This window comes from Glandiceps talaboti, chromosome 8 (assembly GCF_964340395.1).
Source record: "Glandiceps talaboti chromosome 8, keGlaTala1.1, whole genome shotgun sequence".
Lineage (NCBI taxonomy): Eukaryota > Metazoa > Hemichordata > Enteropneusta > Spengelidae > Glandiceps > Glandiceps talaboti.
Window position 1 is genome coordinate 20035544 of NC_135556.1, and position 12544 is coordinate 20048087.

A 12544-nucleotide genomic window follows, 5' to 3' on the forward strand; every position below is an offset into this window, starting at 1 on the left:
TGATAGACCTATTTCTATTGGATGATATACTTTACATATTCACTTCTAGCAAATCAGACATCCTGTTACATAAATCGATTGTGCGTGCATATTCATTTCCTGGTTTCAGCTCACATCACAGTACATGCAGCTGGGACATTAGTGGTCTGAAATGTGTTGATTGGACTGTAATTCGTAGATGATTTGGTTACGTATTTGATCACAGACAAGTCTCGGTAGGAGTGCATTTTTCCGTGACTATTTTATCCATAAACTTTCATTCGTGAATTCAATATGCTCTGGTGTATGTCAATGTTAAAAAGCGTGGATATAACGCACGCACGTGTGTGATGCAGCCTGCTGTGTTGACATGAGGCTACCAGTGATCAGTGCCATAACAATAATGATTGTGAAGTTCATGTAATTGTCACACATAAAAATACCAACAGTGTTACGATATAATATCATGGAGGTTATATATTTTTCTTTATATTTATCTTGCTTGATACTGATATATATATATATATAGATAGATAGATTGCGCTCTGCCACTGCGGTATAGAGCACTGTCTTAGCAGATTGATACAAATTAGCACCGAGTTATATATATTTATATATATATATATATATATATATATATATATATATATATATATATATATATATATATATATATATATATATATATATATATATATATATATATATATATATATATATATATATATATATATATAAACAGTATCAAGCAAGATATTGGAATGTATGTATATATTATACATGTATTCATATAAGTGTCTCACTGGCGAAAACAGTGCTCAATGCAATATTATTAGCAGAGCATTACAAAAGAATAAGGATGAATACACACCATGCTCAAGCCAAGATATTTTCTTCACTAACGGCACTTGAAAATACTCATTATCTAAGGGTCTGTTGACAAGGCCCCTTAGGTCAGTTGTATTTTTGCTTGGCTGAACAAAGAAAAATATTAGGGAATAATATATATAACATACATAATACATAATGGGGGTACTCAGTATTTCATGCATTTTGCAATCTTCAATTTCTTAGATTAAAATCCATTATGTTCTGTTATTAATTTTGCATTGGGCACTGTTCTCTCCAGTGAGACACATCTGTCAATATATTCATATTATATGGCAGGGTCCTAATGTGATTTCATATTTGGATCCTTATATAGACTGAAAGGCTAATGGGTTAATGAGTATGGGGCTTCTCACCTGCCTTGAGGAATAGAAAAGTACACACCAGAATGACACACAGAATCTACCACTGTACCACATGACAGGTTAGCTCAGCTGACTAGAGCACTCTAGCTAGTATTCAGGGGATGTGGGTTCAAATCCAGGTTACATGTGTCACTTTTCTTTCCTCAATCTAATTTCATATATATATATATATATATATATATATATATATATATATATATATATATATATATATATATATATATATATATATATATATATATATATATATATATATATATATATATATATATATATATATATATATATATATATATATATATATATATATATATATATATATATATATATATATATATATATATATATATATATATAATATATATATATATATTTATATGATATTTGATTTCAATTCAAAGCTTACAGTTACATTTACATTTGCAAATTATATCCACCTTGGATATCTGAGTTTCAACATTGAAAGGCAAGGGGGTATTGTAGTACATCATTGTAAGGGTAAGTGTACTAACAACGATGAAAGCATGCATACTATATATATAGTCTGTAATGTACGCCATGATGGGGGCACCCTCACACATCAGACAAGAGTCCTACCAAGACTTCAATCTGAGAGCAGACTGGTGAGGGCGGAGTGACACAGTGTATCTTACAGTCAAGCATGTTATACTACTTGATCCTTCCATATTTGAAGTTGTTGTTGTTGTTGTCTCTTTTGCTGTATAAACTTCCGGAAAATGTAGACCAGTGTCTTTCAAGTGTCTTTATTTCATTTATGTATGCAGAATATCTCAAGAAGGAGGTCGTCATGGCTGAAACATCAAATGATGAAGATTCACTGTATCTTGGTTGCTATGGTGACATTCGAGATGGCCTTCCTCTCGATTCTCAGATCACAATCTTTGTATATACTTTCTGTCAGTTGAAGTCATCGACGTGTATGATAAATTTTGTGAGAATTAAGGAGGAGAGAAGTAACCAGTATAAAACAGAATTCCAGATACCAGATACATTACAGTACACAATGAATGAGAAGGCAGATACACCACCTAGTGTTCAACACTGCAAACTTCCTGTTTTACTGATGAAGAAGGACTTTACAAATTATTGCTGCTGTGGTCTGGCAAATATACTGAGGAATTTAGTATATAAAGGTATAAGACTTCACCCAGACAGGAATCTCAATGCTTTGTTGGTAAGGATATAAAGTGGTATTTATTCAAGTATACACTACAAATACAGTAATTATACATGGGGATGGGGGAGGGGGAGTTACTCCCCTTATTTCACTATACGTATATGTTCCTCCCTTTGGGGTGTGCTTTCTCACCCTTTGGTCTAAAATGGGGTCTTTTTTTTTAGCTGAAGTATCAGTCTAAAATGAGGTCCACTCTACATTGTTTTCAATATTGCTTGGTTTGATATTTGCTCTATTTCCTTTACCAAAATCATAACTGACTATTAATTGCCCCCAAAATGTTCCCTCCTAAGGGAAAAAATACAAGGGTAGTGGTATTTTGTGATCCACCGTTTCCTTAATATGGAACAAATATAATTTTATATAGTAAAATCTGTAATGATCTAAAATGGGGTATTGATTTTGGTCAAAATGAGTCTAAAACAGGGTCAGGGGTTGAGAGTATTGACTGGACACCCCTACCAGAGCTTGCCACTGTTACTGCCCACGGGTAATTATAAGGCTGCAAGGACTTGTAATTTCCCAAAAGACTGTGAGTTAGCAGGTACTCATGTTGTTGTTTGAAATTTAATAGTTTTGGGCACAGATGATGTTTGAAGCAATATGACTGCAAATGTTAAACGTTTTGTTAGATTGGATGGCCAAAATATAAATGTCATGTCTTGGTATTTTCACAGGTAATAACATGTCTGACAGCGTGCTGTACATGAGTGATTACATTTTTGCATTTTATAGTTTTCATTTGTTCACAACTTGTTGCCTTGCGGCACAAGACTCGTGTACAGTATCAATTTTACATACAATTAAAATCATGAAATCAAAATGTCATCTGACTCAACAAAAATCTCACCAACAGTTCTACATTTTATCGTCTGGCTCAACAAAAATCTTACCAACAGTTCTGCATTTTATCGTCTGGCTCAGCAAAATTTTTACCAGTAGTTGTACATTTTAATGCCTGGCTCAACAAAAATCTTACTAACAGTGCTACATTTTATCGTCTGGGTAATTTAGACCCTGCTAGGATAGAGGTTGCAATGTGCATGCTTTAATCATATGTGCTTATAGATGCTGCAATGGATTGTGTGCTGCCCAGGGAGTTGAGGAAGTAAAGGGCCATTGTACTCATATAGATGCCCGGCTTGCAGGTCAAACCGGCGCAAGTTGTCATTTATTCCCACCGCTGTGCGGCTTATGAATGATTCGTAAACTTTGTGAGTGATGATGATTGTCTTAGTATCGTTCTGTGTCTCTGCATATATTGTTTTGTATATTTGTTTGTATTTTTTGATATATTGATGTATTGTATTTGAGCCACACCTTTAATTGCCCATGTCTGGGATGAATAAAGTTCTATTGAATTGAATTGAATATAGATCTATAACAGGGGTAATAACTGTAAAGCGCTATGAGGACAGATTGGGAAAGTGCCATATATAAAACCAACATTATTATTATGTATACTGACACTTATTTAATTCATTATATTATTCATACTGTAGGGTTACAATGAAGTCTGTTTGAAGGCATGTGCAGAAACCAGTCTATGGACTAATTTATGTGAGGTTGGAATACCTGGAGATGTTAAAGAATTTCTTAGAAGTGGGTGTGATGGTAGTAGCATACCATCAAACATTGCAAAGTTTGAACACAATATGACACAACCTGTGGCTATGTTTAACATCAATAAGAAGCGACGAGAAGTTCTCAAACAAAAGTTGCTGCCAAGTTATACATCAAGATATCAGAAACATGTTGAACACTGTAAAGATTTAAAAGATGACCATTTTGAGAATGATGACAGGGGTGTAATGGAAAGTGTTGCTAAGATACAGAATATGCAAATAAATGATCGTACTAGCATCAAAACAAAACCGGTATCAGACAGCAAAGCAAGCGAGAATGATAATATAGCTGCTGAAGGGAGTATTAGAATTCAGAATATTGGTGAATCTGAAAAACCGAAGCAAAAGAAAAAGTGGAAGAATCCTCACTCAAAGAAGATTATACCTGATGATACTTTACCAATCTTACCTCGTTTATTTAGTGAAGGTTTTGAAGAGACTTTGTCTGACATTGTGTTGTTTCCCAGCCTTCATCTCTACCTTTCTTTCGTAATGCAAAACATGTGGACCCACAATCTAGTAAAATTACCATACACAATAAAATGGTATACGAATGTCTTGAATCTAGCTTGTGTTAGTGAAACTGCCAAACTATGTGGGCTTAGTTTGCTACCACTTCCAAATATTGATAGTGATAACATAGATGCCAACATGAAGGACAACTCGAGTGAAGTAACTCAGAAAGACAAAAAGACACAATCAAGGTAATGATGCAGTAATACTCACACAAAAAAGATGAATATTTAAGTTTGTGTCCCCTGTATAATCAGAAATGACTTTTCTTTGCTTATTTTTGTATTCACCCTTTATCTTCCAGGTCAAAATTTAAATAACTGACCAGTAGTCAGTCACATAGGTTGGGTGACGATGATAGGGGTAGGGGAGGGGTGGGATGTGTCTTCTACAAACACTTGTATTTGCATAAAAGTTAAAATTTAGTCTTTCTACCACTTAGTGTTATCTTTTAGAACACCATTTGCAACTTTCAGAAACATCAAATAGGTGTTTTTGTTGTTGTACAATCTTTAATGTTTGAACACATTTTAAAATAACTTGAAAACTGACATAACTAATAAAATTAGTCCAGAAATGACTGGATATTAAAATATGGCAAATCAAGAAAATTTTTTTTTAAAAATTACATGTAATGGAAATCATTGAAATATGTAACAAATCATTCATACAAAATTTATACATAGTGGCATTACACATGTTGCAAGTAGCAGAAGTATTGGTTCAGCACCATAGAACGTTACGTCATATTAGAGTTTGCGCTATACAAATTCTTTTGATTGATTGATTAATTAAACTATTGACTTTGTTATTCAGGAAAACAATCAAGACTTCTTTGAGAAGGAGAGTGCCAGAGTTGCTGGATAGGCTGCAGTCTAAAGGAATTGAACCACACTTTGGAAAACATCCAAGTGACGATGTAGAGTTAAAATGGAACGACTTTCCAGAAGATGTTAGACCTGTACAAGGTAAGATTTGGATTCAAGTTGTTATTGTGTTATTATTTGAGACAGCAAGGCAAGTTATAGATTCTTATTCAGCTATCCCCCCCCCCCCCCCCCCCTGTCACTGTCACCAGCTGTTCCTATTGTGTCACTGATGAAAATAACTTTAATAGATTTTAGAACTGTGACAAATACTGCTTGGCAAAACCAGCCTCACTTTTGTTCATCTTTCATAGTACTAGAAATATGATCCAGAACTTTTTGAGCTCACAATTTTTTGATGGTTTGTCAATGAACAGGTGGTGTAACTGAATTACGATGTCAACGAAAATGTCAGCAAGTTGAAAACATTGTATCTGCTGTGTTGACAATAGCCAAGAATGGAGACACCATTGTAGACTTCTGTTGTGGCTCAGTAAGTAATACTTTATTTGTTGATTTATACTATGAAGTGTGAATTTACAATTACTGAGTATTCCTTTTCAGTATTACAGGAGTGTCAAAGCAAGTAACTGAACATCTTTGGTATCAATTTGTTGGTAGCATGATCTCTATACTCTACTCAAAAGTGTCAGGTATATGTAACCATTGCGTTCATATCTCATGACATGTTGGCATCATACCTCCTACAGGTATATGTATATCTGACTATTTCACTAATTGACCCAATTACAGGGACATGTTGGTATTACCTTAGCATACCTCCTGCCCAAGTGTCAGGTATATCTGGTTGAGAACAAAGTGGAGTCTCTAGACAGAGCCCAGAGTCGAATACATAACATACAGTTGAAGAATATAACGTTACATCACGGTAACCTTGACTACTTTCAAGGATCTTTTGATATAGGGGTAAGTATTCCCACATTTATCCCAACTCGATAATATTCCAATTTGTAAAATGTCCTATAATGATGATGTGTATAATTTTAGATACAGTCTCAGTTGAATGAAACTGTTAGAGGTGCATTGCAGAAAGTAGAAGATCTCAAAAAGTCAGCAGAAATATATAATTGCATAAAGTCAAAGCAGTCTGTGAGATGCTGAAAAATGGAGAACGTTGATGGTTGTGTTTGCTGGTTGCTGGCTCTTGTCTGTACTCCTGCTATGAAACAGATACATATGTAGAGAGTATACCATATTGATAATAGTAAGATAGAATATTGAAGAGTTGAGAAAAGGAAAAAATATTTAAGCTTAAAATTTATAGATATTGCATGCACCAAAAGAGTTTTTTGTATTTGTTGACATACCTTTTATACTAAAGATAAGGGGTACACCAGCAACATCTAACACTTTGCCATGGCAACTCACATGATACTTGTTTCACTGCCATGTTGCTTTGACATCTTGTCTATTGTTTATACACGTAAATTGATGCAGCTTTCATCACATCACTGTTGCAACTGGTCTAGTGGTGTAGACATTGATAGATTTTGTTATACTTTGTCAGCTAGTCTGTTTATGTATTGAAATATAATTACTAGTATATTAAATCACTATGGCAACTAGTGAGAGATATTGTATTGTCTTATTGCTATGGCTGCTGGTAAACTTTGTAGATATCGATATTGTCATATCGCCATGGCAACTGGTTATTGTTGAGATATTGGCATATTGCTATGGCAGCTGGTATATTTTGTAGATATTGATATTGTCATCGCTATGGCATCTTGTCTGTGGACTAGATACCAAAGTCATATTGCTATGGTAACTGATAGTGTCATCACTATAGCAACTGGATGGTCTGTGTAGATATTAATATTAGATATGGTGATATTGTTTCAGGTATCTCTTCATGCATGTGGAGTAGCAACTGACATGGTACTTGATAAATGTATTTCTTGCCATGCTGCTTTTGTCTCAGCACCCTGTTGCTATGGTAGCATACACAGTACTCATGTTATTACGTATCCAAGGAGTCCGAAATTTCAACAGGTACTCTCAGAGGAGGTAGGTATCACAGTTGACATGTTGATGTAAGTCGTTGAGGGAATTATGTTAGTTTCATTTTGTATACTAAAAAGTAGGGTGGCATTTCTGATAACTTACCTGATCTTGCTGCATACAATGTTTGGGACTTCCAGTACTGGTGTTTACACTATCTGTACTACAGGGTGACTATATCTGCACAACGCTATCACCCACTTGTGTAATGTACATCATCCAACAACAATAGTTTTAGTTTGTGGCTATCTTAGAAAGATGAAAGTACGGTTTCCAAAGAAGTAATAATATGAGGAAGGACTAAGGTGTTCTTCATAAATTAATTCCTCATCACTGGTATTTATATGTGTGTGTCTGTGTGTGTGTCATATCTTATCATAGGAGTATGTGTTATTGGGGCATGCAGCAGACCAAACACCATGGCAGTTTGAAACACCAATAGCAAGGCAAGGTATGTCATATATGTATTTATTACGAGCAATATATGAACACCTGTTTGGTATGAAATCAGATTCCAGATGACATTCATGATATAATGAAAAACTTATAGAACAATTATCCAATAACAGTAACGATTTACCTCAATGCACCTGACATTTTACATTAAATGTCATCAATTGCTGCAATTACATATGTCAGTATTAAGTCTTCATCAGTTACTGCTCAGTAACAGTAGCTTTCCCTAATTCATCGCTAGGTGTCGTCCTTCCATAGTACTATAAAAGCCTGAAAAGGCTACCTTACGTCATTATCTTCACGCTTGTACTGTAACATCTCAGACAGTGTTACTGGTTGTTCCTTCGTTGACTATGTCATGAAAAGGCAAGTTGAAATAAGGCAAGAAGTCCGTCCTGTTACTGTGCTGGAAGGAAGTCAGGACTCAACCGACGCCAATGGTTATTGCAGTCAACCTTGATGAAGACAATAACAGTATTGTCTCTGAGGTTCAGCCAAAATTAAGGACAAGTATTATCTGCAACTATAGAAGAATTTCCTTCAACTAGTTTGGCTCCAAACTTAATTCTACAGATAGCAATGCAAGTCACTAGCCCGGAAACAGTGAAGTGGACCACCAGGCAGGCCATACCGACCGAGCCCTGGCATTTTCATTAGTCCAAGTCTAACCAAGACATCAGCTGTTGCCAGGCCTTCGCGAGTGGTGAAGTGTCCAAGTTTTGGTGACAAAACATCGGATATCAAGTAGTATGTTTCTTTGTATATAAAGAGAACCACTAAGCTAAGAGATAATGTAGTGTCAATGGGAAAACCCGGCCATCAAGATTGTTTATTTCATTTGTTCGACCTTTTAATAAGGTTACTTCTCAGACTATTGCCAGATGGATAAAGACAACACTTGATAGTGCAGGCATTGATACAGATAAGTTTAGAGCCCACAGCACAGAGGAGCAGCAACGTCGGCAGTACTATGACAAGGAGCAACTACTGCTCAGATCCTCCAACTTGGTGACTGGACTTCAGAATCTACATGTACATTGAAATGATTCTATCGTCGTCATACAGACAGCTTAGAGACTGGACATTTGATCCTTAGGGCAACTCAGGAAGCCAACAATTCAAACCACCAATAGGCCTCCAGCTATGTAATCAGCTATTGTAGTTACTGAGCAGTAACTGATGGAGACTTGGAAAATTTGCCTACCTTAAGGATGTCAAATTAGAAGTCTTCGAGGGAACATAGCAGTAACTACTTTTTCCCTCCCACCCACCCACCCACCCACCAAGCCCGATGCCATATATCTGGTGAGTAGATGTATCTACTCATATCGCTGTGTTATCATATTCTTGTTCGTTTTAGGTTCCACTGTTCCCTTGCCTTTGTGCCCTTGATTGTAGGTACTTGTACCATTGTATTGCACTATGTTGCATATTAATCAAAATTTAGCAAAATTCAAGCGCAATTAATTAAATTGGTCAGCACAAGTTGCATATGACCAAGGGTACCTCAGCTATCACGATATGGAACCTCAACAAGCTGCTCAGAAAGATAATGGCGTAAGGTAGCCTTTTCAGGCTTTTATAGTACTATATAAGGATGACACCTAGCGATGAATTAGGGAAAGCTACTGTAGTTACTGCTGCTACATTCCCTCGAAGACTTCTATTTAAATTTGACGTCCTTATTAAAGGTAGGCAAATTTTCAAATTCTGTATTACTTTTATCAACATTTTTCTGTAGGATTTTGACATTTAAGAATAGCATTGATTGACTCACACACATTGATACACACACACACACACACACACACATTGCCACACACACACACACACACACACACACACACACACACACTTGAATCAAAACACAGGCACTTGAATCAATCTGTATGATTTTTAAATAAATGTATAGTAAATAAGAGAAGGTATGAAGGTACGGCAAGCCGTATTCCCCATTTGAACTGCTGACCCCGATTACACCCTCATTAGCTTAACACTAGACATCCTGGATTACGACATTTCATCACAGAAAATGTTATATAAAGTAATAATTCTAGCAAATGAATAGCTAAAAGATATTAACCAATAACTTGTTGTTGCCATAGCTGCATCTGCTGTGTTAAAAATGATATCCATAAGACTATTTTGATTTCAAATTGTACGGCCGGCTGCACTGTCGTCCAATCAGAAGCCACAAGTGTTAGTGTTTGCTAATGAGGGTGTAATCGGGGTAATCAGTTCAAATGGGGAATATGGCTTACCGTGCCTTCATACCTTCTCTTATCTACTATACATTTTTTTTTTAAAAATCATACAGATTGATTCAAGTACCTGTGCATCAAAAGCTATAAAATGTTAGAAATAAATTTGGGATCTATTTTGTCTATACTTCATTAGACACTTCTTTCATCTTGAACTTTAACTATGTTAGGCTTAGTGTGTTTTAGAATATCATAATGGAGAACATTTGGATAATTATACAAACACAGCTGAATCCACATGCTAGTGACAGGATTGACATGTCACAGGCTTGCGGCAGGCATATTACAGCCCTGAGAGGACTGGCCTGCCACGGCCCTGACCCGTTTGGCTTGCCACAGCCCTGAATGATCAGGCCTGCTACAACCCTGAGTTGTCAGACCTGCCACATCCATGAGTGGTCAGGTCTGCCACAGCCCTGTTGAAGAGCTGATAAACTTTAGCTGTGTTTGTGTCTGACTGTAAGAAAAGACATTACCTCACTTGAGTTATGTGAGAATAACACTATTTCGCACCCTCCTGCAATATTTCATTTCCCTGCTAACATTCTGCAAGAAGACTAACTTCTCACATTTAGCCTTACATATTTTGATTATTGGTATAACAGGAAAGAAGTGTATGGGTTTGATAGATGAAGATAGACTGGAAGCTGCCAAAGATAGCGGTTACCAAGTAACCATCTGCACCATGCAGCCGCCATCTTGTTCCCCCAAGAATGATCTGTTGATTGGTATTCCATCCCGATAACAATACAAGTTGCCAGCATTGTTTAAAAATCCTCAGGCCTCCAAAATCAGGCTGAGATGCTTGGTTTTGCTAGTGGGGCAATATGTTGTACTCGTAGTGGAATATATGCTCCAACACAGAAGTGATAGTGACTTGACAACATACTTGCTGCCAGCTGTTCTTTTGTTTTAAACCAGAGATTGTGTGTGTGTGTGTGTGTGTGTGTGTGTGTGTGTGAACAGTCAATAAGTGCATTTTTACTATGATTGAATATTGAAAATTGTTAACATTAAAATAATTGTGTTTTTAAAGCGAGTTCAGTTATAAACTGTAAATATAGCTGTCTTTACTTTGAGATCATACGACAGTTTCAGTACTAGATATTTCTAGAAGTGCTTAGAATTATTTTGTGACGATTAGTTATGTGGTACATAGTTTTTGTCTTAGACATTTCTACAAGTACCCAGTAATATTATATATGTACTAGTACTTACTTGCATCAGTACACACACTTACTAATGGTGTTTGCACTGCAGTGTACAACATGTAATACAGAAAACAATATTGCATACCTGTATGTGCTTGATATGAAAATGAGTCCGTGGTCACATGAAGTCGCATGTTATTTTTATGGAAATTTGCTATTTTGGATAAACATATGCTATAATAACAGAACCCCATGTTGCTAGTGCCAGTGTAGGTACTCAAGAGTATTTGCACAAATGCTTGCAGTGTTTTCTACTGAACTCTTACCAGCTACACACATAAACATAGGACCGCAGATAACACTTCAACCACTTGTGCAACTATCCCATCTACACCACATTTGTACTCACAGATAGTGGGGTTCTGTCATAGTACATGTACATAATTTCAGTGAGTGATTAATGGCCATGCATTCCATAGTTTTAGTAAATTATGAATGAAATCACCTGAGTTGAAATTTGTATTTAAGTGTAGTTGGACCATTATTTATTGAAAGTTGTTTAGAATATAAATGCTAGTTCATAATGTTAACATAAGAAATTATATCAGATAGGCAAATGAAGTTGCCTGTCTGAAAAATTGTCATTAGCTGCAACAGTAATTGTGAATTATATAGTACTAAGTCAGAGTGAAATGTATCCACTGTCATGGGCAGGTGGTCTTATGAGTGATATTTAAGTTCTACTTACTGCTGAATCAGTTTACAGTATTGTGTATTTTACTTAGTGCCAATCAATTTACAGTTTTAAAACAATGTACCTGTGTTTTAATTCTTTTCATTGATCAAGAGAAATGCATTGAAAATAAAAATTATTTCCCCTAGAAACTGTGTCCATTTCCAGACATAATTTTGTATGTTACTACGTACATGTTATTATGGATATTATCCATATGAAATCTTTTATCTTACTGTTAAACAGCAAGATAAAAAGATTTCTTAGTTTGGCCACTAGGAGTGCTGTTTGCAAGTCGTTTTGGGGCTGGAAGTGAAGTCATACTGATAGCATACATGAAGTGACCACTCATGCCATATTGTTACCATGGGTACCATTTTTTAGTGACTACCAGTACTCAAAACAAGTTTAACCACTACCGTAATATTCCTGATGCATCCTCAATTCAATCACAGTTTCCTGCATTACCATATGATCAGTGGCCATG

The 12544-nt window shown here is 35.8% G+C and overlaps 1 protein-coding gene across 1 annotated transcript; it reads left to right on the forward strand.

Moving 5' to 3' along the window:
* The first annotated feature begins 85 nt into the window (after positions 1-85).
* LOC144439027 (glutathione S-transferase C-terminal domain-containing protein-like) lies at positions 86-11108 on the forward strand. The gene is made up of 9 exons (XM_078128269.1): positions 86-215; positions 2018-2427; positions 3933-4759; positions 5385-5536; positions 5812-5927; positions 6188-6361; positions 7298-7462; positions 7838-7907; positions 10779-11108. The coding sequence occupies exons 2-9, from the start codon at positions 2041-2043 to the stop codon at positions 10916-10918; spliced, it is 2031 nt and encodes a 676-aa protein (XP_077984395.1). The 5' UTR covers positions 86-215; positions 2018-2040; the 3' UTR covers positions 10919-11108.
* Positions 11109-12544: the final 1436 nt, after the last annotated feature.

Coding starts and splice junctions, on each gene's coding strand:
- LOC144439027 (XM_078128269.1), top strand. CDS start 2,041: ATGGCTGAAACATCAAATGATGAAGATTCACTGTATCTTGGTTGCTAT. Junction 5,537..5,811: donor AGATGTTAGACCTGTACAAG/GTAAGATTTGGA, acceptor GTCAATGAACAG/GTGGTGTAACTGAATTACGA. Junction 6,362..7,297: donor AAGGATCTTTTGATATAGGG/GTAAGTATTCCC, acceptor ATATTGTTTCAG/GTATCTCTTCATGCATGTGG.